The sequence below is a fragment of the Hakea prostrata genome, chromosome 4 (genome assembly GCF_041222555.1).
Source record: "Hakea prostrata isolate BN-2017 chromosome 4, UWA_Hpros_2, whole genome shotgun sequence".
Taxonomy (NCBI): Eukaryota; Viridiplantae; Streptophyta; class Magnoliopsida; order Proteales; family Proteaceae; genus Hakea; species Hakea prostrata.
In genome coordinates, this window is record NC_142603.1 from 52,803,019 (window position 1) to 52,829,733 (window position 26,715).

At 35.6% G+C, this 26,715-nt stretch overlaps 2 protein-coding genes and 1 non-coding gene across 4 annotated transcripts; 2 read left to right on the forward strand and 1 right to left on the reverse strand.

The window, feature by feature from the left end:
* The first annotated feature begins 3,554 nt into the window (after positions 1 to 3,554).
* On the forward strand, positions 3,555 to 16,204 carry LOC149019549 (AMSH-like ubiquitin thioesterase 3). Of its 2 annotated transcripts, none has more exons than XM_089153541.1 (14): positions 3,555 to 3,917; positions 6,101 to 6,165; positions 6,299 to 6,374; positions 6,471 to 6,662; positions 6,949 to 7,052; positions 7,811 to 7,916; positions 8,037 to 8,083; positions 8,275 to 8,602; positions 8,723 to 8,812; positions 8,899 to 8,961; positions 10,237 to 10,311; positions 10,776 to 10,838; positions 14,099 to 14,151; positions 15,304 to 16,204. In XM_089153541.1, exons 1-14 carry the CDS (start codon positions 3,804 to 3,806, stop codon positions 15,476 to 15,478), a joined length of 1,551 nt encoding a protein of 516 aa, XP_089009667.1. In that variant the 5' UTR covers positions 3,555 to 3,803; the 3' UTR covers positions 15,479 to 16,204. The 2 variants fall into 2 exon arrangements, with proteins under 2 accessions (XP_089009667.1, XP_089009666.1); XM_089153540.1 differs by having other exon boundaries at positions 6,937 to 7,052; positions 15,304 to 16,202.
* A 1,585-nt stretch (positions 16,205 to 17,789) lies between these two features.
* On the forward strand, positions 17,790 to 19,585 carry LOC149019550 (uncharacterized). The gene is made up of 3 exons (XM_089151053.1): positions 17,790 to 18,066; positions 18,184 to 18,313; positions 18,425 to 19,585. The coding sequence occupies exons 1-3, from the start codon at positions 17,934 to 17,936 to the stop codon at positions 19,347 to 19,349; spliced, it is 1,188 nt and encodes a 395-aa protein (XP_089007179.1). The 5' UTR covers positions 17,790 to 17,933; the 3' UTR covers positions 19,350 to 19,585.
* Positions 19,586 to 20,034: 449 nt separating this feature from the next.
* On the reverse strand, positions 20,035 to 20,248 carry LOC149019551 (RNase MRP). The gene has a single exon (XR_016173310.1).
* Between the last annotated feature and the right edge of the window lie 6,467 nt (positions 20,249 to 26,715).

The following is a 26,715-nucleotide window of genomic DNA, read 5'->3' on the forward strand; positions in this document are numbered from 1 at the left end:
TTAATTGAGAAAAGAGAACTAGCTACAAACCTCTGCGAGACTTCTAGGCAAACAACCCAATTCTGTTAGGGTCTCCATTTCATTGAAACCTTTCACAATGTCTCCTTGCTTCTTGTAGTATTTTACAATCTTTGCTATTTTCCTTGCCGATCATGAAGAAGTTGCAAATATAAAATCTAGGCTTCCCTCCCCTCAATACGGGTAATATGATAAAAAAAAGAAATAGAGAGAAGAGCTAACATACTTAAGAGTAAATAAATTTCCAAAACAAATTGCCGGTGACTGTTGCTCCGGAACCGAAAGTCATTGAAGTTGAGCTTTCAAAACTCAGGGGCAAATATGCCCCATTTTTTATTTTATTTTATTTATTAATTATTATTATTATTATTATTATTATTATTATTATTATTATTATTATTATTATTAATTATTATTATATTATTTTTTGTGTCTAAGGTTCATTTGGGCTAGCTTGCATGCACCTTGATTACATCCTCAAATGGAGCTTTGTCGTTTGCAATGGTCAAACCCATGATCTCTCCATTGAGAAGTATGGACCTTATCACTCTACCAACCCTGTATTGATTCATCTACACCATTTTTAGCTATTCGATTTGCAACTATAAACTAACGGTAACAACTTACCTTCAAGTACTAAAAGAAACACGGATATTTTTAGCTTTCCCCGTGTCCGTTCAGATGGTAAGTCTTTGGCATGTTATTAATGTTGTAAATAATAATAGAAATTTGTACTTGATAGTGATACAAAGCAAGGTCCGACATGTCGCCTGGTGTTGCCATGTTGGTGCTTGGCGAAATGGGCGATATGTTGCCCGACTTTTTGAGTATAGAAGTAGCTGGAGATATGCAAAGGTTGAAGGTAGAGGAACTGGGCATCCATTGTGGGTTTTGGCCGGAAAGAGATTGGGTTGCAGAGAGAAGAAGAAAGAAAGTCGTTGTTGTTGTTGTTGTAATTGTTCTTGTGCTTACCCTTGTCAAGTCTCCAAGGACAAGGGTTTGATAAAATGCACAGTATAGGGGATGAAGTGCTTTGACGGAAGAGCTTCTGCATCCCTAATAAGCATTTCAGAGTTCACTCGCAAAGACCCTATCTCTTCTTTATCTTCTGCTACTGCTGCTATTATTGTCATAGAAGGCAGTGTGTGCTGTCTTTTTTTGTTGTTGTTAAAGGCTTAAAGCTCCCTCCCTCCGCCTTGATCTCTTTGTTTCCTGTTTATTCCACTTCCTCATCTCATTCTTGTTTGAATTTGTTCGATGACTGATGGCTTCTTCAAGTTCTGGAAGCACGATTGATGCTCCAAGTGTTCTCTAGTTGTAGTGATATACATAATCTAGAGAGAGAATGATTGGTCAAAGTTGATCAAATCTTTGCTTCTTCATTTTCTCTGTCTAATACTCATTTTTGCCTCTCTGTTTCTATTTACAGAAGGGGTTCAAGTGCTCATCTCTTTGCTTGCAGATGAATCTACCGTTGTTAGGGAAGCATCCACGATTTCTAGGCTAAAAGTCGATCGTCGGCAACATATCCGCGATAAAAGGGAAGTATCATGTTGCTAGGGGAATTTCATGTCACCCCCAGCGACACCACGATAAATCTCGCCGACACACGATACATTGATACAAAGCTTAAAATTAAAATAAAATAATTTACAAATAAATGAAGAGAGGTACGAAACAAACTAAATCTCACGATTAGTTCTTGCCAACAGTTCTTAACCATTGATTAACTTCGTCTCCCAAGATAGTGAAGATACAACGCTTTGAACCAATTTGAATAGCAATCCTACAAATTGGACTCAATCGGACTTGATAGAACTCACCATAATTAGAAACTAAATAAAATAATTGATTTATATACTTTAACTAAATAAAACTAAAATCAGAATTTCGATGAAAATAAATGCCAACTTCAAAAGTCACTCTACTTCCCACAAGTCTTTCATCTTATTTACAATGGATGAAAAAACACAAATGAACCAATGCGTCAATTTGAAATAATGTGCCTCTTTGAAACAATATGTCATGTGAGTGAAAAGACACTTCAATCAATGTATTATTTTGAAACAACATGTCTATTGTAATCAACGTACCCATTGAAGAGGAGACATATTGAACAAATGCAACTATTTGACCAAAAATTAATTAATAATTATTATCATTTTGTGACATTAAACTATTAATAGAACAATTAAAGTTTTATTTACTTGTTTTTTCTTTGGTATAACAAAAAGGGATCATAGTAATGGCTATCTTGTGCCCCTTGCTACGCAATGTGAACTTCTTGGCAAAAGCATAGCTTCATCAGCATAGCCCTACAAAAACCCAGAACACACAACTGTCCAATGCGAGACATAGATGACCAAATGAAATTTGAGTATGGGACATGAAAATTATCAAACATCATGGAACCGAACTTAGGGCCTAGACCCCCCCTCCCCAATGGTAATGTTATTAAAATTTTATTAGAATAAAGAAAATTGAGAACAAATGACACTTGCCATTTCATATTCTCACCTATATATTTTGATGATATTTTTTTAATTAATTAATTAATTTTTAAGTGACAACTTAATTTATACTATGGATTGGGGGTTATTACATATACTACTAGTGAAAACCCATGACTTTTTTTTTGTCTCCAAAATACCATTGCATATTAAATTCATTATATATTTAAGTCATTTAAGAAAGATGTCCAAGATTGTAATTATGGTTCATAAAGACAATATTAATAAATAAAATAATATAACAATTATCATCAATTAAGCATAAACCCAAAGAACATGATTATATTTCTCTTTTCCAAAATACCTTTGTATGTTCAATTCATTATATCTTTAAATTGTAAGTATAATTCATAAAAATGACGTCAGATCATTTGTTTTCTTTCACCTCACTTATTCTTCATTAATGATGATGTCGAATTGTTCATTATATATCACAACATATGATAGATCAAAGTTGCATCCTATTACATGCCCTATATCCAAAATAGAGAGTTTGATACAAGGTATTCTTAGGAAATGGATCATCAATTTCTTTGTTAGAAATGGACCATTCATTTCTATGACATGTGTTTCAACACTACATCAAATGGTTGAAATCCATTTATAAGTCACATCAAACAATTTGACGTCATTATTTCATTGTAGATGTATTACATATGTCACACATTTATTTGTTAGAAATGGACTGTCCATATTAGTCTGGTATTCTTACCTTTGTTTTCAGGTCAACTAAGTATGACAACATTGCATGTATATCATGTGGACATCTTCTAGAATTTCAATAATTATTTATCATCATGACCTATAAAATTTTTGTTTATATGAGTACCATTAGTGAATATTGTTACCAATTAGATGCAAAATAATAATAAGTCATAAATAATAAATAAATAAAAATTAGTATAATATATATTTTTTTAATCTTAAAAAATGAATTAAAAAAAAAAAAAGAAAGAAAAGAAAAGAAAAAACCAACCCACTGAATTAACCAACTGAGAACCAGAGCTTAAAGAGAAAAAACCCAATCCCAACTCAACCACGAGGTTACCTTAATGCCGAAGGCTTGAAAGTTTGAAACAGACGATTTTCTGCGTCCACCTGGCGAATCTTCTCCCTCGAGGCTTCAAATCAAATTTGTTTAACTGCACAGACACGCCTAGATAAGAGTCTTTTGGGTCGAGAATTGAATTTGCTTCGAGTTAGCCGGGGAAAAAAGAGGTTTATAATCGGATAAGCGCACGGATTTGTCAGAATTGTTGATCGTCGCCGGAAAGGATGAAGCCTCTAAACAGGCCGATCAACGTCAACGACATGGCTCGAAAAATCGATGTCGACAATCGGATCCCCCTTCGTCATTATTACCGAATTGCAGATAATCTTCTCAGACAGGTCAGTTTTTCATGTATTATCGCATACGGTATTCAAAATTCATACTCTTCGATTATCTTAAACGATGTAAATAGCTAACTTTCATGATTCCAGTTCGTTTCCGTGATGTTCAAGAACCATTAGTATTAGTAAACATAATCCAGTCAAAATACTGTTTGTGCTTCGTTTTGATCACAAGCTCAGTGGGAGAAGTTAAAATAAAATAAAAAAAAATCGTTGAATATCTAGGTTACTTTGATTGGGAATATATTCGAAATTTGAATTGTCGGGTCTTAGGATCACTGGAAGCTATTATGTACTTGAATGTCATAACTATCATTTGAAGTTCTGATTTTCAAATGTTTTTTTTCTTGCTCTTAGGTAATCCCATTTGATTTTCTTCTTGTTTTTAGCTTCCAACTGTCTTGTTTGAGAATTGAGTTCCGAATGTGGATGGTATTTATTTTTCCTCTAAGACTAGAAGTGATTTCTGATGCATGAATCGGCACAACTTTTATCAAGGAAATTCTTGTGATGATACTATGTTAACAATGCAATTATCTATCTGCTACCGTGAGTGGGATTATCATGTGAGAGCTGTTGATCATGACTGCCAAGTGGCAACTATATGTGAGTTCAGTTCCTACAGATGTCTGTAAGACCTATAGTAAACCCCCCCTCCCATACTCTTTATCTTTTTTTTTTTTTTTTTTTGGGGGGGGGGGGGGGTGTTGGGGGGTTGTTTCTTTTAGTGGAGTTGGATAGAAAAGTTCATCTCAAGTTTTCTATGGAGCTGCTGTGGAGATATTGTGAACCTGGCTTTGTCCTTTTAGGCACATTTGCAAGACGCTACAGAGAATCTAGTGTTGTTTGGACTTTTGAAGTTTCATACCTTCATTTCACTCATTTTGTCTTTCATGGTGTCAATAATTAGTGGTTGGGAAAAGTCTGATGGAACTAGACAATAAATGTGTCATAGCTGTTGGGATGTGTAAAAACTGTCATTTTTATCATGAAATTTGCATGGTCTATAATATCAATCAGGTCCTCATTATTGAGCAAGGAAGGTTTGAGGAAATGTCGAGCTTCTAGGAATATTGCCAGCTCTTCTGAGCTTTTATAATAAGTTTTTGTATCTCTTATTATTTAATATTAGAGTCTTTTACATGGACCTCCCTAGTATTGGACCGTGTTCCTTGGCAAAATTGGCTAAATAACATTTAGGTCCGGAAATCAACACAGTTAATTTAGTGTTAGTTTATTGGACGGAAAGACACTTTTAACCTGCTGTGTAATGACTAATATTAGTGGGTAAGTGAAATACTGCTAATGCCTTTATCATCTTCCTTCCACCGATTTTCCCCAAATCCAAGATTGCAGACCTAGGACTGCACCTGAGCCATCAGCAGTGTAATTGAATGTGCCCATATTGCATTATGGTAATTCATTTTCCTTTGATGCAGGAACTTTATTTTACTCCCTTCTCCCTTTTCTTTATGACCTAGGACTTGTTCTAAGTTGTTGGTGCTTCCATTACGCAATCTTTTTAGCAGGTTCTTTCTTACTTTCCTTTATAGCTTGAAAAGAGGAAGGAAGCATAGGGAAGGAAGGAAGGAAAGAGAGGGAGATGCAAGAGAATTATATAGCATAAGGGTTAAAGGGCAAACACACATTATGGTCTGGGTTTTGTAACACAAGGGTAAAAAGGTAAACTAAATCATAAAATGGCCATATTACCCAATTGAAGGTTAATATAGTCATTTTGAAGATCAAAACTTTAGTAGTCTGTTTTTTTTTTGGGCTGGGGAGCGGATGATGCACAGAAAGAACTCATAATATTATAGTTACCTTGTTATAGAAAAACAAAATGGTATAGAACTGTAGAAAATTGGTTGTTTCCCTCAATTTTTGGGTCATACCTGAGGCACACTTTAGTTAAGCCAAGAAGAATGCTAGAAATAGAATCTTTGTATCAGACACTCATTGCTCTCTCTGGGTAGCTTATTATTTGATTTTCAGAACATTTTTTTTTTTGGAATTTGGATTGTTTTATGTTTAAATCATTGTTTAACATTAAGTGATTCTAAAAGTACATTATAAAAAATAATATTCAAAAGGTCAGATTAATGGCCAACATGTGCATTAAAGAATTTGTTTCTTGGTATTCTTTCTGTTAGGTGCTAATTCATGTTTGCCATGTTCAGGCTAATATCTACCGAGACGAAAAGAATGTCATAGATTTGTATATTATACTTCTCAGATTTTGCAGGTATGCAAGCTCCAGTTCTGCTGTCCAAACCATCTTTTTTTGGTTGGGTTTGGGGGGGGGGGGGGTTCCTGAACAGATTCTGCTATTTGTGTATTTAGCAACTTGAATACCTAACCAATTCTTCATTTTCCAGTTTGCTTTCTGAAACGATACCGCGTCACCGTGATTACCAGTTATTGCTTCCAAAAGAAAGGGTCTATTATAGGCGGGTGAGTATAACTACACTTGATGTTTGATCTGTCCCATGTGCTTATCTTTCTATCAGTTTCCTGAAATCTTTCATTCTGTCTTTCTGTGCATTTAAGAAACTGCTGGATGTCATAGAGGAGCTGGAAGCGATGAAGGCAGATTTTAATCGCCGGTTGGATGAACTGAACAAAGCACGTACCAGAGCCCAATTTAATTTCCTAGAGAATAGTTCAAATGTCTCTACTGTCTCATCTACAGAATATCCTGCCATTAAAAAGTCAAGTTCATCAAGCTTGGATATAAAACAGGTACATTTCTCACCTGATGCTCCCTCCTTTGCAGTATGTGATTGAACTGATCAGATGCTGGACCAACTAAGAATTGGAAGCACCCTGGTTCTTAAAAATGACGACAGTTCATTTTATTTGACTGTTAAGCTATTTGCTATGGATACTTTGTTTTATCACTATATCATTCACTTCTGGTGTGCAACTTTTTTAGTTGCATGTTTATCTATAATTTGTTCTTCTATTTTTGTTTATGTTTATTTATTTATTTTTGCTTTCTGACGTTCTCTTTCAGGTGCTGCTGCAGCCAGCTAGCAGAAATGCATTGCACTCGTCATGGAAGCATCACAATATGGCTACTCAAGTTGCATCACCAAAAACCATGCAAATTGAGAAGCAATTCCAGAAGATGTAAGTACTTTGTTTAATTTTCACCAGCTGATTTGGTTTTACCATACTATAACTTTGTTTGCTTAACTTTATTGGAGCTGTAAGAAACTGCTAACTAGAAGCACAAACCATGTGCAAATATAAGAATTTGGCAAGCAAAGTTATTAATTTGGAACATCTAAAGTTGTTCTGTGTTGGGGTGGTTCATTTAGTGATGTAGAATTTAGATAATATAAGCTAGAAACACAATACAAAGTGGAGACATTGTGGCCTCAACCCTAAGGCTAATGATTTCACTTGTCACCATTTAGTAATGGCAGGGATCCTGTCCAGCTGTGGTTCTATTTGATTGCTTTTAGTCTACCACAAGGACATGGGGCTATTCTTGTGTGAGGGGGAGAGTTTCATGTGCAACCTCTCTCCCCTCTTCTTCTTCCTCACTTTTCCCTTCTCTTCTTCCTGTGATTCTGGATAATTGGATAAGAGCTCAATTGGTCTAAAATTCATGTATGTATCCAGCTTGATGGGACCCTATGGAAATCCAGAACCAAATTATATGTGACCCATTGACAGGCTGACAGCCCCAACAGGTTGCATGTTATGGTCATTGATGATTACACACTAAGCTTTGTTTTGTTTATTTTTCCATTGCTCCCTAAAATAATTCATTTGGGTTCCAGTTTTTTCCCCTTACCAGTTATGGGCCTAATGGCACTGGATTCTTATCTTCTGCAAGTCCCTTTTTTTAATACATAGTGTCATCCCTTTTGAATATGTAGGTCTCTTAGCCTGCCTCTTCCTAAGGAGGAAACATTGTCCAGACACTCGTTGTTAGGTCCAAATGGTCTCCATGGTCAGTGGCAAGGACCTATTGCAGGGACTAAGGTAACTATTCACATGATACATTCCTTTTGCTTATTCATGAGAAAAAAGGGGAAAATCAATTTCTGGTGGGGGCTCTAAAACTGCAGTGCTGTAAAGTACTCATTTTGTTATGTTGTACAGGTGCAGTATCCCAGCAGTGCTGACATACCTTCAACTGAAGATTTGGGGTTAGTATGTTAAATAGACCTATTGCTGCTTGCATAACTCGTTACCTTTTGAGCTTGTAAACTTAACCGTTTTTCATTTTTATTGCAATCTAATGACTTAAAGTGTTTTGGTTCATGCATTTAATATGTGTGCTTATTTCTTCTCAAAAGACTGCCTGTAACATTTTTTTTTTCTTGTGGTATTTTAATAGCTTGAATCAGAGTGGAAATGATGGTCCTACAGCAAAAATTGGTGATCTTGCAGAGGTTAGATCTACAATGGAATCAGTGCTTTCCTTAGATGATGGTAGATGGTCACAACCTGCTGAGGATTCGTGTTCCTTGTCAAATGCGGAGAAGAGGGAAGATCGTTTTGAGTTGAATAACATCTGGCAACCTTCGCCACCGCCTGTTCTTGCACAAGTACACCAGGAGTTGGTTCCGATTCATCCATCAAAAGTTGCTGATCCAAGACCTGGGCCAGCAAAATCTGTACCAGAAGGGATGTCTGACTCTAGCTCTTATCAGGATTTACACATTGTAAGAGCTTCCATTTCTTATTTGCTTTACCTAGATCTTGCACAACGATTCAGACCTGCTTAAGACTTTCTTCCTTGTGTTTTATGAGCATGATCCTAACTTCATTGATGTATATTGCAGCCAGTCAAAATGATGGAGGACTTTCTGAGATTGGCACAGGCTAATACAGTTAAAAATCTGGAAACTTGTGGAGTTCTTGCGGGCTCTCTTGTAAGTGTCACTAAATTTTTAGAAATGTTAAGAACTGAATGGAAGTTTATCCTGAGTTGTCATATTTCCCTTTTGACTTACTGCAGAAAAACAAGGTTTTTTATATTACTACACTTATAATTCCAAAGCAGGAGTCAACCTCAGATTCTGTAAGTACACTGCCAGACATACCAATCAATTTAGTCCTGTTTGCAGTTTTCCAAATCAGGTTCACTTGGTTTCTTTGTGTTTATGTAGTATTCTCATTAGTCAAACTTCCGATATGTTGGGTTCATGCAGGATGTAGGATTAGTTTTGCATAAACCATGATTCAAGATCTCGATCTCAAGGCCCATCTTGCCAACTCAAAAAGAAAGCTTGAGATCGTGGTGAGATCTAATTAAGTCAGTGGAATTTTTTACCCAACTCGAGGTGTATGGGGGGTGAAACTTGCTGTCCAGTGTATTCCAGCCTTTCTGAAAAATGACTGATCTTAGCTTTATGAAAAATATAGTGTCCATGTGAGTCCCACTTTGGACCTCAAGTGGGAAACTATAAAGATTTATGAAAAAAATAGTGTCAATGTGAGTCCCACTTTGGACCTCAAGTGGGAAACTATTAAAGAAGTGAAACCTTAAAATGCCCTATTGTACACATCTTATACTCATACATGAATGCCCAAATTTCAAACCTTAAAATGCCCTATTATACACATCTTATACTCATACATGAATGCCCAAATTTCAAAATTCGAATGACTCTAATACATTACACATGTTCATAGTTCAAAATACAAAGTTCAAATGATAATCCAATTATTGAAAGTAACAACTTGAGAGACCCTATGTACTATAAGCACGTGTTGGTTCGCTAATTGGAAAAAGCGAGATATTTTGCGAGATCTCAAGAGTTCTTTGACCATGGGGTTAACAAGGTTGTGACGTTCTGTTTGAACTGAACTTGATCCAAACTAGGAATGCAGCCCGAATCATGATTCAAATGTATATAGGAAAAAATATGCAGTGGTTGGATGCTCCAATGCCCCATTTGTGTGTAATATTGGTACTCCTTGACAACAGGAATCTATGCCTTTTTTCTAGCAGAAAAAGAATTTAACTCCCTCAACACTAAAGTTTAAGCCCATGTTTCCTTGTCCATGAGCAGTACCCATCTATTACCCAATATGGTTATTTTTTGGCCTTTCATCCTAAGTCCGGACAGTCATCCTTTTCCTTCTAGGATTTTAAATACCCATCAAGTGTGACTTAGTGCTTTTACTATAGCTTGTTATGCGGCTTATGCCTAATTTATGAATGGAGGCTCACTCCATAGTCCATACTGATTGTCACTGCTGTGCTTTCATAAGAGATTCTTTTTCCCTAATTGCTACCAATATGCATATGCAGTTGAAGTATTAACATTTTGAAGCTATCTTTTATTTTCAGTGCCAGACAATGAATGAGGAAGAAATTTTTGATGTTCAGGACAAACTTTCCCTTTTCCCTCTTGGGTGGATTCATGTAAGTTACTAACCCTTTTTCTACCTTATATTCACTTCTTTATTGCTTAATTTAATTATGGGGTAAAGCTTTATCAAGTTATGGCACAGTTGAGGGATAAAAGGGTTAAAAAAAAAAAAAAAAAAAAAAAAAAAAAGAAAAAAAAGGGAGAAGACTCGAACTACATCATCAACCAAAAGAATTTCTCTGTGCCAGTTATTGCTTGCATGCTTTTTGTTATGTTTTCCCCTCCTTACATTGGGTATAGGAAACCAACTAACATTGACAAGTGATAAAAATGTGAAAAGGGAAAAGCTTGAAGTTTTCTGACCTTCTGAGTTTGAAGAGGAGGGAAAAAAAAGAAACAGAGAACAAGTTTGTTTTATTTACTACATGTTTGATGGTAGTTATGCTTTCTTTAATTTCTCTTTGACCTATTGTAAAAGCTTAATGATGGTTCTGATTAAACTGTTTTGGTTTTTCAGACACACCCATCGCAGACTTGCTTCATGTCATCGGTTGATCTTCACACACATTATTCATATCAGGTGATTCTCATGTTATTTTATTTAGTGATTTCTACTTCTATTTATTGTGTTTCACTTCTTTTATTTGTGTTTTATCAATCAATCTATCTCTCTAATTAAGGGGACCCTGCAATTAGTTTGCCAATAGTTTTAAAGTTTTTCAACTGTCGATTCAGAAACTCAGTCTGTAGCAAGAAAACTGTATTAGGATTTTCGTCTTCCAAAAGAATTATCTGTTTTTTCCCACTTAGTTTAATTCTTGGATGATTGATGCTTTGATGTTGTCAGTCATTATTCTATTTTTTCGGTCTACTAGAAGACAAGGATAAAATTATTATAGCAAAGCACACCTTTGCAGATATCCTTATTGTAATTATTTCATTATTCATTGTGTTTAGGCTTTATTGAGTTTCTTATTTTATGAGTCATGTATTATTCTTGAGATTAGATTTCATGTGTAAGTGGGGCATTCATTCTTTACGTTCACAGGTTCCCTATTAGGGTCCTCTAGGATCTTCCTTCCTATAATTACTGTGTGCTACATCTATCACAGGCTAAGGGTCTTTTAGTCTCATATTTTCTGTTAATAGGCTTAAGTGTATTATACCCCCTTTAATTTGTTCTTTATTGTAATTGCAAAAATCTTCCCTTTTAGGATCCTCCAGTACCTCCCTTCTGCAATTAATTACTCTCTGTTTGCTACCTATGAGTAAGGTTCACCACAGGTTAATGGTGTTTTAGTCTCATACTTACTGTTAATAGGCTTATGTGTAGTTATGCCTAATTGGATTTGTCTTTAATTGTAATTGCACAAAAACTTGAAAGTGGGATTAGGGAGTCATGATGTTTATATTCCGATTCCTAACATGGATTCCTTTTTTCCCTTAATTTCTTTTCTTCCAATTTTTATCTCCTCCTTCACACGTGTAGGTGCTGATAACCTGTTCCTATACTATTATATTGCATCTTATTAGATCACCAAGTAGTTAATACTATGATCTTTGTCTATTTTTGAGACTCATCTAGGATTTCCCTCTTCTTGTGGTTCACGACAACCAATTATTGATGTATAAATTTGTGTTGCCCTTAACAGTTCAAGGTTTTAAGGCTAAGAGGTAGCACACTTTATATCAGAGAAGGAGGTTGACCTATGAAGTGCAACAGGGTATCCTGACTCTTCTTCCCTCTTGGTACTACGTGAGTATGTATCACGTGCAAGGACCATGAGATTATAGGCTTGCTCCTTTCCCCTCGGGGGGGAGGGGGAGGAGTTTGTTGGAAGAGGAGGTGTGTTGATGTATACAATTAAATTGCCTTCAACAAGTAGAGCTTTTAGGCTAAGTGGTAACAGAAACCATGCAACAATGCTGTCTGATGTAGTGCTGAAGACATATGTTTGAATGAAGTAGTCCATAGGATTTGGGCAATCTACAGCTTAGGATATTGATTCAAATCAACCCATGACTATTCAGGTAGGCTAGAATCAGCTCACATTTTATGGTTTCCATGGCTGTGCCTTAGCCCAAGTCTAGTCCATGTGTGGAAGGGAATTTGGGAAATGTCTCAATGACAATAAAAGGAGCTGTTGTGTGAAAATGGTGATTCCATTGTGAAAAGGAGCTTTTCTTTGTCAAGGGTTGGGAGGGAGTCACGTCAATGTTAGGTAAGAGTTTATACTTATGTTGGTGGCTGTTAGTTGATGTATTTAACTTCATATAAAGGAACTTATATGAGAGAGTTCGACTCAATTTTCTATATGGAGAAACCTTGTGTTTGATCGAAGAAACCCTTTTGTGTGATGTTAGATTGGCTTTTGGTTCAATCAATCCATCTTGCTGCGTGTAGCCTGGGTGTTATTTTTGGTTTGGTTTATTAGTCAAATCTGTCCAACTGGTTGATAGTTTTCAGCATATCTTCTTTCTAATTGGTGTACTCAGTTTCAGTTTGGGTAATTTTGAACTAGTGTCTTCATGCGTTTAACATTTTGTCCCATTTATTGTTTTTATGAGGTCACAGTCAACATATCAATTTCAGTCTAGTCCTATTTTATCATCTGATTTTGTTTTGTTGATACTCTTCCCAAATCTGAATTTATTTTTTGTGAAAAGATAGGCTATTGTTTCAATCACTTAAATAGCAGACTACCTTACTGTGAAATTTTGCTGTCATAGTTTATATCTTGTTGGAGTGCTTTAAATTTCACTCAGCAGCTATTGCTCATTGCAATTTCAAGGGAGATTCTTCTCTGTGGATTGACTGTTCGCATTGCTGTTTGCAATTTCTGTGTCTTGATATTCTGCTTTTTATTCATAAGGTAACGGTGCTGGTTTCACTGAAATTTCTGTCACCACTTCGATCTAATAATCTACTGTAGAGTCTGGTGCTTAATTTTCCCCTTTGATAGGTATGATCTGTATCTGGCCTACAGTTGTCAGCAACAAGCATCGTTTTGCTTTACCATCTTTGAGCCTTTTAATCTCATAGTTTTCATTACGGCCACCTTTTTCTTGGTCATCCAATACTACTAAGTTCATCTTTCGGTGTCTGCTGATGCTTGCAATTTCATATCTTTGCTTTGGATCTTATGCCGAAGGTTTAAGTGTTAGTCTTACTCTTTTCTTCTCCCACATTATGATTATAATTGTTTCAGGCTAGGTTTCCCCTTGGGCGAAAGCACCCTGTATTTTGCTTACTTTATGTTGTGGTCCAACCTTGTCAAACTTATTGTTCAGAAGTTTCCTTTATTCATTTTTTATCATCGTTGGAGGTTCAACATTTGTTGTTAAATCTCACACAAGTTGTAAATCCAATTACAATATTAATCTAATTCTGAAGTCCTAGGTAGATCTGGGGGCAACTATTTTAACTCTCATTCATGGATGTGTCTTGTTTTGGAGGGAAATTCAACATATTGGTTTTGTACTAACAATCTGGGGTCTACGGATTCCTTGAGATTGGCACTGGCAAAGGTCCTGCAGCAAGGATAACATCTTGTTCTGTTGGGGACCTCGGACAGCAATCTCCTTGGCTGGTTCTCTAGCCTAGAAGGGTATGTCAAGACTTTGTATATAGGCTGTTTCGAATTGTATGATTGCAGATAGGGTTTGTTTTCGATATCAGTACATTGCCCATCAAAAGAAAAGAGGAATACTGAAGCTGATTTCTTTCCAAGAAATATTTATTTTTGACTGTTTGTTTTTAGTATTATCTCTGTTTTTCTTTTCCTGATCATGTTAATGGACCCTTAAAGCATAGTCTGAACTTGTATATTTTATTATCAGGTCATGTTACCAGAAGCAATTGCAATTGTCATGGCCCCAAAAGATACATCCAGGTAAATCTAATTTTTCATCATCCATCTGCCTTGGACATATTTGGGCATGTGGCGAAAAATATGGCAATGAATGATTTTGACCTGGCTATAAGAGAAAAGGACTCGGATGTGTTTTTCTTGTGCATCATTGACCAATTAATTTTTGGGCGCTTACCTAAAAAATGGAAATTATAAACCCAGTAAACTAATGACTTTGAGTAAGGTTTTGGGTCCTGGTTTTGCGGCTGGTATTGCAAAGCCACGAAAACTGAGTTCAGTGATGATCTTGGCAAATCGATATATCTTTTCTCATCTTGATTTGGTGGTGGGTTTGGTGGCTAGTTTGGCCAAGATAGGTCCTGAAGCTAGACATCCACTCTATTTGAAGCCTTCCACCTCTTATGGAACATTAGCTTTTACAAATTCAAATAAAATATGGTGCTTGACTTTGGACCTAGGTTGGTGGTATACAGTGTGGATGAACTCTACCTAGATTAGTCTACACTATTGAGAACTCTTATAATTGAAGACATAAAACCACTTGATTTAGCATCGGAAATTAAAAAACATCTAGCATGAGCCTAAGTAGATATCATATTCACACATTATGATGGTCAGTTAATAATCATAAACTTGGCATAAGTCATGGACTAAACAAATACTATTTTTAGTGTCATAGACTCATAGGTTATTTTTATCTTTTTCCTAATACTGTCATATGTCCTACCATTTGAGGTCTGCTAGTCCTGAAATGGGCACCGTTCTGTATCACATTGTTGACTGGAGCTTTCACACACGCATCTTTCCCGAATCCTTTTATTCAGGGCTTCATGGAAAGGATTGTATAGCTGGAATCTTACATGTGGCAGCAGCACAGGGGTCAAAAGGGATTAAATTATTATTTCATTATTCATCCCAATCACGTGTTGCAAACTTTAGCCCAAAAGCTGCTGCCAATGGAGATTTGTCAGCACTTGGGTTGGGGTGATCTAACTGTATATAGCATATTGCTCCATCTAGAGGGCGGAGGGATCTTGATTAAGCATGAGTAACATGACAGTCTCTGAATCTTTTTCTGGAACATTTGATAAAATCCATTGTATTCATACCATCATATTCTTAATTGTGAATACTGAATACTAATGTATTGGCATCTTCTGAACACTATTGCAGGCAGCATGGTATCTTTCATCTTTCGGATCCAAGTGGCATATCCGTGATTCGAAACTGTCAAGAGCGTGGATTCCATCCTCATGAAGAGCCTGAAGATGGAAACCCAATCTATGAGCATTGCTCCCATGTTTATATGAACACTAAGATGAAGTGTGATATTGTTGATCTTCGGTAATATTGTGATTACTAGCTCTGAGCTGGGTGTAAAATATATTAGTGGCCAGAAACAAACAGTAAATATTTGTGGACTAACCCTGTAGCCCTGATGGTATCTCACATTGGTGTGATACCAGAAAGTATGTCTCCTTCTTCTCCCTTTTGTGGGATTGTTAGAATTATTCATTACAAATTCAGGTCTCAAAGAAGCCATACTTGATTACCAAAGAGGTGACACTGGCATCTGGTTCTACTCTCCTTGGTGGTCTGCAGATCATTTACTAGATGGTGAGGGAGGCAATAACTCCTTGTCAGTTGCCACATGATGGTTGCTAATGCTATATGGATTTCACATTTTAGAACCGGATCGCACAACCTATGTATGATGAAATTGTTTCATTCCTCCCAGATGGATGGAAACAGAGGTAAATAAATCTTAAACCCCCGTACTCATAAGGTTGGACCACTGGGTACACTGTCTCTCTCTCTGCCACTCTCTTCACACAGTAAAGACAAGTAGGCCTTTGCTGCATTAAAAATATTGGTGCTGCCCAGGAGTATTCCCATCACTCTTCCTTCTCAAATGATACAAGTCCTTCATGGTGACTTGACTTAACAAACCCTGCAGGCCTGCACCATTATTGATCCTGTGTAAGGTAGATTTATGGGAAAATTTGTTACCTGTAATAAGAAACAAAAAAAAATCTTGGATTCCATTAAATTTCCACCTAACCATAACAAGGGATTAATTTTTCTTGGACCACCACAGTTGTCATCGCTTAGGTATGGTTGAAAATTTTGAAGTGGGGTGAGAAAAAATAGATGAAAAAGAGTAAATTTGTTTCATAAAAATTTTAATTTTAGATTGTTTGGTTCCAAGAGGTGGAAAAGTGAGCAAATAAACTTCGTCACTTGTTTTTAGAAAAATCATCTGTTGATTGGATATTCTACTTTTCTCACTTCATTTCTTTAATTTTAGAAATCTTATATTTTCCTTTTTTTTTTTTTGTTTACCCCCAATGGAAACCTCATCAAATAACCTCTAGTTTGCTTTTGTCATGAATATGGAAGTGGAACTCCATCGTCATGGGGAGAGAGAGAAAAGGGAAGTGTCACTAGATTTCCTTACAAATCGAAGGACAACGCTTACCAAAAAATGAAAAAAAACAAGTGAGGACAGTGTTTCATTTTTGTGCCATTAATTCAGGATAGCCCACATTTGTTTTCACATTAGAAGCACAAGCCATTTATGGGGACTTTTATTTGCTACAGCGATTGCAATCAATAGCAAGCCAGCAAGCCATTATGATCTTGTCGGTGTACGAAATTTGTGAACGAAAAAAGGGAAAATTACGTGATTATCTACTTTTAGGTTTTCTTTTACAAAAACAACTACTCAATATTTCACTTAGTAAAATGAACTAAAACTAAGTTTGCATTTACAAAACTAACAAAAATAGTGATTTTTCATCTCTTTGAACATTTTAATTAAAAAAATTTCTTAGTAAATCAATTAGATCTAATTACTAGATAATTGATTCTTTCTAAATGCTTCTTAATGAGGTGGATATTCTACTGATTAAACAGATCGCTTATGCCACAATGTCTATGATAAGAGAATTGTTTTTGGAATCTCTCTAGTTTGTCCTTTTTGAAATGTTTTCTTAATTAATATGTCAATTTCTTGTCACTTTTTAGCTTTTAATTGATGGGTTTGGCCTCTTTACTTCATTAGAAATGTAAGGATCTGGTATACAATCATACCCAAGTTTTGAATTACAACGAAATATCAGTTGATAGTACTAATTGATGAGAATTTGAGAGATTCGAACTTGAAACACAGGGCTATCAAACCAATTGGGAGTAAGCTTGAGATGAATAGACCACCAACCTCTAGTGGTACCCAACGTATTTTCTATTTAGCTCTTTATACCTCTCTTTCATATAAGACTATAATCTCGCAGGGGACCCCATGCACTGTCTTTTTTCAGTTCCCGTTGGCAACGGCGCAACCTAGCCTTGCAGCAAATGGTTAATTTTTCGTACCGAGAAGTGGAGTAGATGAAACAATAAAGACAGTGATTGGAGTGGGAAATTAATGTTTGAAGAATTGCCACAGAGAGGGAGGGACATAGCGTTCGTTGGGTGGGCTAGCGATGGTTTGTTTCTGTATTCACACGCCTTCAACGTAGGTCAGCAACTTCTACGGCGTCCTTCCTTTGGTTGTCGTGGCTACTCTCACCACCGTGAGTCCTGCATCACCAGCCCCACCCTTCTCTCTACACTGTGTGTGTGTAGAGGGACACAGAGAGATCTTGTGCATATGTATGTGCACCTACGTAGCATTTTCAAGCCCACAATTTTACTCTTCTCAAGTGCTGAACAGGCACACTTTTAGAGGCCTGATCACCCATCTATATGTATGCATCTCTCTGTTTCTCCGCTCTAACTGTTTGTGGGTGGGTTTCTTAGAAATGGGAAGAGCTCCGTGTTGCGATAAAGTAGGTTTGAAGAAAGGGAGATGGACAGCCCAAGAGGATAAGATTCTGATGAAGTACATTGAAACCCATGGTGAAGGTTCGTGGAGATCATTACCCAAGAATGCAGGTGAGATAACAAATCCAAAATGAGGAATGTGTTCGTTTTTCTGTAGTTTTGACTTACGAGTTCTTTCTTAGGTTTTTGATGGGATATAAGAAGTACTCTTTCATTGTTTTCTTGAAGGTTTATTGAGATGTGGAAAGAGTTGCAGACTGAGATGGATTAACTACTTGAGAGCTGACCTGAAGAGAGGGAATTTCACAGCTGAAGAAGAAGATACCATCATTAAGTTACATAGCTCCTTGGGAAACAGGTAGTATAAACTGTGCATGTACTATTCATTATTCAATACAGGGGGGAAATAATACTATTTAACGAGTGAATTATGAAAATGCGAATCTCATTTGGGAATTTTGTCGAACAGGTGGGCGCTGATCGCTGGACGCTTGCCGGGAAGAACAGACAATGAGATAAAGAACTACTGGAACTCTCACTTGAGTAAGAGAATCGACAGCTTCAGGAGACCCAGCAATGAAGCCCTACCATTAATCCTTGTTGACACAACCAAGCTGAGGAACGGAAGCAAACGAAAAGGTCGAACGGCCAGAGCCGCCATGAAGAAGAACAGAATCAATACCATAAGCGCCAAGGCCTCAAATGCAGCAGCAGTGGCTTCTGCAGTGAAGGGAGCTGGGAATTCAGTTACTGACCATGGAAGTAACAGTGGAATGCTCATTGCATCTAACCCATATCAGCAGCAAAACATGGGTATGTACAACCCATCATATGAATCTGTTGGTGGTGGTCAAGAGCTAGACACTGCAGCTGTGAATGTGAGCACCAGTGGTGACCCAATGAGCGAGATTAAGGTACTGGAAACAGATGACATCTTGATCACTTTTGATGAGATGATTGATGAAATGGATCAAGAAAAAGAAGGTTGGACTGAATCATTTGCCTGGGCTTGGGACAAAGAGATCAACCCTGTTGCCACCACCACCATGAGAGAGGATACAGAGAGTGGGGTTGCGAACTCAAACGGGGAGAGTGAGGACTTCAACTCTTCCTCTTCCAATAATATGAGCTTCAATCTCGACTATCCTGACTGGGATTGGAGCAATGCAATTGTTAGCAGTGCAGTTGGTGTAGATGATATTGATATTCACAGTAGCAACTTTACTGCTATTTCAGCTGTTGATGTGAGTAGCGGAATGTGGGCTGATGAGGGAGAGGAGATCCTCTCTTGGCTCATGGAGGATGTTGATGGTCATGAAAGGTCAGGACCAGGGTTTACTAGTATGGAGTGTGAGCAGCAGCAAGAGGCTTTGGCTGCTTGGCTTCTTTCTTGACTGGAATCTTTGGGAGGGAGAAATATCTCTTTGTAACTAATTCATGCTATGTGGTTACCAAAAATAGAAATAAAAAATGATTCATGCTACGTCAGTAAATTCTGAGTCTTGATTTCATCCGCAACACTGAACTGCCTATGGTCTAGATGTAAAATGGTGATCGAGATTCAATTTGACCACCCATTTTGTTCTCTTTTTGTTTTTTTTTTTTTGGGATTTACTGTTGTAGTTCAAAAGTTCAACAAAGAAAAAAACCAAAGGGTGTCGACCATCCGGGTTGATCTGGACCACAGGCAGCTCAGTGTTGCCTATTTACCTGAAGCTCCAACTCCTTGAATCCTTAACATCTTTTAACCAAAAAAGATTCCTTAACATCTTCTATCACCCATCCTAAATTTTAATTCGTAGCACCTTAAGTGCTGCGCATTTACTCAAGCTCAACTCCTTGATTCCTTAACATCTTTTTACCCAAAAAAATTCCTTAACATATTCTACCACCCACTTGAGTTTTTATTGGTAAAAGAAAACTTAAAAGCAACTAATCATATAATTTCCCCTTTTTTCTTTCACAATTTTTGCACACGGGGCACGTGACAAGATCATAATGGCTTGCTACCATTTTAACATTTTTCAACTATTGTTAGGCTACCTCTTTGTTGGATGGGCCCCTGCTAAAAATGGAAGGCACTGGTTTGTAAGCCCCGTTCAGTTGATCCAAGGGATCGAGTGAATAACTGTATAACAATCGGCCAACTACTTCGCAGTATAGTTTCAGGCTCAACCACTAGCCAACCGTCGAAGTTCCTCGTTTCGAGGCCACATCTCTGTGCAAATGGCCCGGGGACTTTCCTGGGCCATGGTTTGATATAAGCCGAAACCCACTCACTCCAAACCAGTGCTTGAGGTAGTAACGTAATGGGTGAACTCCGATAATAAAGTTTACAAAACCTTCTGCCCTTACCAATGTGGGACTAAAGAGCTGGAAGCAAGGATACCTGATCAATTATCAATGTATGCAAAGGTATTCGCTGCATCTTACTCTATAACATGGCTTGAAAAACCCGAGAAAAAACAGAAAGGTCTTTGACTGTTTTTCTATCTACAACAGAATTATACTCCCTTAAGCTTTGAGTTACAGTTGATAAGATTGTGCTGTGCTGTAGAGAGAAACTTGGGTTCCTTCAGGTCAGAATCTGTGTGAATTTGTGGATGATGCATGGAAGGAACTGATAACAACTTTTTAAGGTACGATCCTCAATCACCTTGATGAATTTAATCATTACTTCACAAGAAACTAGAAGATTATTGAGTATTTCATATAATTTATATATGAACTGTTTATCTTAATGAAACTTACAGTAGCCATGACCCTTTAATCTGAGGGTTCAGATAAGCAAGCCTGCGAGTCATAAAACGTATTAAAATGGGTACATGCGTGTAGTAGTTTCTCCAGCAGTGAGTCCTAATGATCTCATAGCTTTTCTGCTAATCAAGGGAGACAATATGGCACAGATCATAGCAAGAGAAAGGAACCCTTATTGGCTAATATTTGGAATTTCAAAGCCTTCCCCTTCCTTAAACTAAACTTGGTTTTCAGAAGGAGAATGTAACGCCTACAGTAGTTTAGCACGGGAGTAAGAGGCATGCTTATTAGGTTATGTTTAGCTTCCAACAGTGTTTATATAAAATTAATCCATTTTTGGTCCTTCTCCTGGGTATCTCTTACTTCAAAGCAAAGCATGCTTTCGACTGCCCCTGAGAAAATTGGGGTCTCGTTCATAATTTAATACGTTTAATTTTCCTTTTTTTTTCTTTTTTTTTTTTTTTTTTTTCTGGTAGGAGATCGAAACCATCCTGTTCATATACATAATTCATTGGGCGGAGCAGGAATAGAAGAAGAACCTCAAACAATTATTTATATAATAACCTTCGCTACGTGCTCCTGGTTTGTTCATATGATCCAATCAAGTCATTGTCCCAACTTGATTGTGCATTCTATATTGCAGACGGACGTTCAGACCGTATGACCAGATGAATATCCTTCTGTTTCCCAACTTAGCCTAATGGCTAAATTTGAGACGAACATCCATCTGGACTAATAAATTTTCTATCCATTGGGAGGTTGGGCTAAACAATTGAATGTCTTTTTATAAGTCCAACCACCCCTATTTGAGAGACTCTACTTTGTCTATTGAACATTTACTACTTCACAACTTTCAAAGCTCTCAAATTGGTGAACAAATATTGATCACTTGATATCCAACTTCACTCAACTTACTTTGATGGACATTTCAAAGTTGTCAAGCAAGCTCATTAGATTCAAGTTTGGAGTTATTGAAGGCTATTGGAACTTCATTAATGATGCATCTCATCTCTTGAACTTTCTTTTCTGATTGCATCACATTTACACAAGGGATAAAATGTCACACTCCTTATTAGGTAATATCTTCAAATTCTTCAAATTGTATTGATTGTTCAATTCAAGTCTAGGTTGATTAGAATTGGTAAATGATGCTCTTGCCATATTTAGAACAAAAATTGTAAAATGTGCTCTTGCCCTACTTAGAACAAAGATTGTAAATGGTGCTCTTGCTCTATTAAACATAGATTGTAAATTGTTTGATCTTTACCTATTGTCAGGGGCGGAACCAGGATTGAATATTGGGGGTGAATATACCTGAGCCAATGCGGGACCCACCGTTGGGTCCCATCTCATAAAATTATATTATATTTTGACATGTGGGGCCTACATTAAAAATGTAGGTAAATTAAGTTGAAATTCTAAGCGAGATTTGAATTTCCATTAATAGGAATGAAATTTTAGAAAAAAGTTTAAGGATTAAAAAAAAATATCAATGATTATGATTAGATCTGATAAAATCTACGGTTGAATTCTAACGAGATCCAAATTGCTATTAGTAGAACCAACTTTTAGGAGAAAGAAAGAACAACTAAATAAAAAAAATAAAATTATACTTTATTAAATGAATATTAGAAAAATCGTTGTGAATGTGAGAGAGAGAGATGAATAATTTGAGAAAGAGAGTGAATATTGATAACTATGGAGAAGATTTGAAAAAATTCCAATGTCTGCTAACTACTCCAACATTTTGTGAGACGTGTGAGAAAAAAAAGAGAGAAGAAATAGGAATAAAATAGCAGATTCATTAGAGAATAAATAGGAATGAAAATATGAGAGAGAACATAGCGAGAAATTTATGGATCGTGAGTTAGTTTTTAATTAGAATTTAACCCTTTATTCCTTAAAACTAGGGGTTTAATGATAACCATTTAATTATGATTAAGAATGACATTTGTACCTATCATCTATATCTTAGATTTTTATTTTTTAATTTTTGGAGGGGGCTAAATAGTGATATTTCACACGTAAAGTGAGAAAAATTAGGAAAATATGTAAGTATTTTTAAAATTTCAAAAAATCCGGGGGCCATGGCCCCCTCTGGTTCCTATGTGGCTCCGCCACTGCCTATTGTATTGAATACTCTTTTAAAGCCAAGATAGGAGTTGATATAGACTTGTAAAGTCGAACCACTATAAAATAATTGTCTTGTGGATTGATTGCATTACTTAATTATCATTGAAATCTATAATTTACTTTGTATTTGCAATTAAACAAAAAAATTAGGTAAATCGATTAGTTGCAACCTATTCACCCTCTTCTAGGTTGTATTAACAATTTGCGATTAGAACTTAGTTTTTAGTTTGGGATAATTACTATTGCCCCCTTGTACTTTGGTTTTATTACTAATCAAACCTCTTTCTTTATGAAATTACTATTGCCCCCCTCACTTCTAACGGTGTTAAGTGGTTGTTAATATCAAATATGTAATATCTATTTTGCCCTTCATTAAAATTAAGAATTTAAAAAATATGACATTACCCTCATTTTTAGAAACTATATTGAATGTTAATTATATCCTTAAAATCTTATATTTTACAATAAATTCTGGCTTTGGTGGGACGACACACTTTGTACAATGGTTAGCATATATTAAGAGATTTTCAATTTCCAACTTTGAATTGCATTTGATATTTCCTAATATTTTAGTTTCTATTTTAAGTTTTATTTAATCACATATTTCCTTTATTTGGCAATTTCTTTTTAAAGAAGAAAAATCAAGTAATTTCTTTATTCAGTAGTTTTTTTTAGGAAATAAGGAAAAAAAAAGAATATTTACAATTTAAAAAATCCGGGGAGGCCATGGCCCCCCGGTCCCACGTGGCTCCGCCCGTTCGACCACAACATCCACCAATGGGCTCTTTTGTTTTGCATCCTTGGTGTGTGTCCGGCCCGTCGTGCATCTCCGGTGGTAATACCTTGTGGTAGCTTTGTTTCTTTTCTTCCTCAACTCTCGGTCGGTTGGCTGTTTTTTTGGGGTTGTTCTCGGCCGACCCTCATCTGTTCTAGATGTCCGTGTATGAATGTGTATAGTAGGCGCCCACTGGTGGTTATCTCTTCGAGCGAATTGGAAGGTTAGACCTTTTTCTCCATAGTTGATAGTTGCCCAAGGATACATATTATAACTTCCAAAAGAGTAAATAAGTAAATGGATAATTGTAGGGTTATTTTTGGGTTTTTGAAAAAAATATATAGATGCCCCATCATCAGTAAACTAACTGAACTTAACGGAAGGGGGCATTAGTAATTTTAGACAAAGTTAAAGGTTGAATTAGCAATTTTAAAAAGTAGAGGAAATAAAGTAATAATAAAATCAGAGTACAAGAAGGCAACAGTAATTATCCCTTTTAGTTTTCATGTTTTTCACTATTTATTTTGAGGTATTCCAAAAAAGCCATTGCATGGTGAGTATACCTATGAAATAATTCCTTATCCATCAAGGTGTCAGTATCATGCATGGCTTGGATTAAAGATGTACCATGAATTTTTTGTTCAAATTATTTTGGAAAAGGGAGGAAGAGACATATTGGCTTGATGCGCAGGGGAGAAGAGAAGTATAACATGTTAGAATTTAGGGTGCAAGTTTGCCTTTGTGGCCTTCAACCACTCTAATATGTCTTAAGTCTAAGATTTTGACCTTTATGATGGATCAGGATAAAAATATTTTGACCTTGAATCAGAGCCAAGGGTCGGTGGGCCTAGGATTAATGTTTGTCACCCACAACCTCGCCTGATTTTTGGCCTAATTTATCCCTGATCTTAGCCTTAGATTTAATCTTGATCTCGACTTAAATTTTGCCCATAAATTCAATCCTATCTTAAACCTAATGTTAGCCCTAATCCTAACTTCACTTTTAACCTTAGATGTAACCTAGGCTCTCATATTAATCTTGGTTCAAGTCCAATTGTTTCAACCGCAAAACTCTACTTATTCTTTTTCTTCTAAATATCAGATGATTCAAATGAATGTGGAATATTTTTTTTTGTTAATTAATTTTGCATCTTATTAAGATGTTTTTAATATAATATATTGGAAGTTATGTTGTTATTTTTAATGTAGGGTTGATAGAGATCCATGCTTCTCAGTGGAGAGATCGTGAATCAGGATGAACCTCAATTCAAAAAAAAAAAGAAAAGAAATCATGTTGTTATTTTTTTTAGAATACTTTTCTATCACTTTCATGTATTTACTCACAATTTATCATTACTCATTTTTCAAAAGTTTTACTTCTGTTATTTCTCAAAAATAACTCTTATCACTCGTTTTTTGGTATTTTAAAATAATTAAATTATTTTAAGGGTTTGGTTGATAAATTAAATAAGGGTAAATATCACTTGACTCCCCTCTTAGCTGGACAAATAGCACTTACACCCTCTCTTAGCTGGATAATATTACTTACCTCCCCTCGTACCTAGCAAATATATCAAACACTTCCCATCTGTTAACTTTTTCAGTTAAATTTAACTTTTACCGTTAAATTTTTTTTAAATCTCAAACTACCATTGGCTATAATATTTAAATTTTTTTTAAAAAAAAAAAAAAGGTATGTTGGGCTTTAAATAATTAAAGATAATTTGAGTTTTTACATGGAGTCTGACTCTTCACAAACAATCGATTGTTTGAAAATGAGTGCTCAACATCAAGGAAGGATGACAAGGATTATTGTGACGATTCGAAAGTTGGTAGATTTGCATGGAAATATCATCATTACTCATACTAATAGAAAAGCAAATCTGGTTGCCGATTGGATGGCACAAAATGGTATTTTTATAAAATTAAACACATATTACTATTTTGGGTTTTTTTTAATTGTTTGATAATTATTATTTAAAAAAAAAAAGGCATGTTGGGCTTTTAATAACTAAAGATAATTTGGAAACAACATGCCCTCTTTTTTTTCTTTAATTTTTATCAAACAATTAAAAAAACACGTATTACTATCAAATAAAATTAAAAATGTAAATTAAAAAGAAATGGTATTTTTATAAAATTAAACACGTATTACTATTTTGGGTTTTTTTAATTGTTTGATAATTATTATTTAAAAAAAAAAGGTATGTTGGGCTTTTAATAACTAAAGGGTATTTCCCTTTTTTTTCTTTAATTTTTCAATAACAATTAAAAACATGTATTACGGTATAAAAAAAAAAAAAAATGAAAAAAAAAAAAGGGTTTTATAAAATAACAGGGCCATTTTGGTTTTAATTGTTTGATAATTATTATAAAAAAAAGGTATGTTGGCCTTTTAATAACTAAAGATAATTTGGATTTTAGTTTTGATTTTTAATAATTATTTTAATTGAGGGTAATTTAGTATTTTAATTGTTAGGGTGATTATGACAATTTAGGGTTTAAAATAAAAAAAATATTTTAGCCAAGAATAGTTTGGGGTTTTAGAAAAATATTAATGATCAAAATTAAATTTAACTAAAAAAGTTAACAGAGGGAGGGAAGGTGTTTGATATATTTACTAGGTAGGAAGGGGAGGTAAGTGATATTATCCAACTAAGAGGGGATATAAATGCCATTTGTTCAGCTAAGAGGGGAGGTAAGTGATATTTACCCATTAATTTTTTAAGAAAACTCATTAACTCAAGAGGTGGAATTACAAATTTTCCCCAAATACAAAGAAAGGAAAAGGAATTAACTTGAATTTTGACGGCCTTACCAATAAACTAAGAATGAGAATGAGAAGGAAAAGACGTGAAAACTCGTCTTGATTAGTTTTATAAAGTAAAATATTGAATGGTTATTTTTTGTTGAAAAATTTAAAAGCAATTAATCACATAATTTTCTTCCAATAGAGGGAATTATAGATTTTTTTAGTTTGGTGAAAAAAAAAATAATAATAAAAGTGAAACGCGACCGGTAAATTTTATTTTTTTTCGAAGCAGAAACCCGTGACGAGTAAATGGTGCGAGTATCCCAACGAATCACGTTGAAGC

Coding starts and splice junctions, on each gene's coding strand:
- LOC149019549 (XM_089153540.1), top strand. CDS start 3,804: ATGAAGCCTCTAAACAGGCCGATCAACGTCAACGACATGGCTCGAAAA. Junction 8,813..8,898: donor GAGTTCTTGCGGGCTCTCTT/GTAAGTGTCACT, acceptor GACTTACTGCAG/AAAAACAAGGTTTTTTATAT. Junction 14,152..15,303: donor GCCCCAAAAGATACATCCAG/GTAAATCTAATT, acceptor ACACTATTGCAG/GCAGCATGGTATCTTTCATC.
- LOC149019550 (XM_089151053.1), top strand. CDS start 17,934: ATGGGAAGAGCTCCGTGTTGCGATAAAGTAGGTTTGAAGAAAGGGAGA. Junction 18,067..18,183: donor ATCATTACCCAAGAATGCAG/GTGAGATAACAA, acceptor GTTTTCTTGAAG/GTTTATTGAGATGTGGAAAG. Junction 18,314..18,424: donor CATAGCTCCTTGGGAAACAG/GTAGTATAAACT, acceptor TTTGTCGAACAG/GTGGGCGCTGATCGCTGGAC.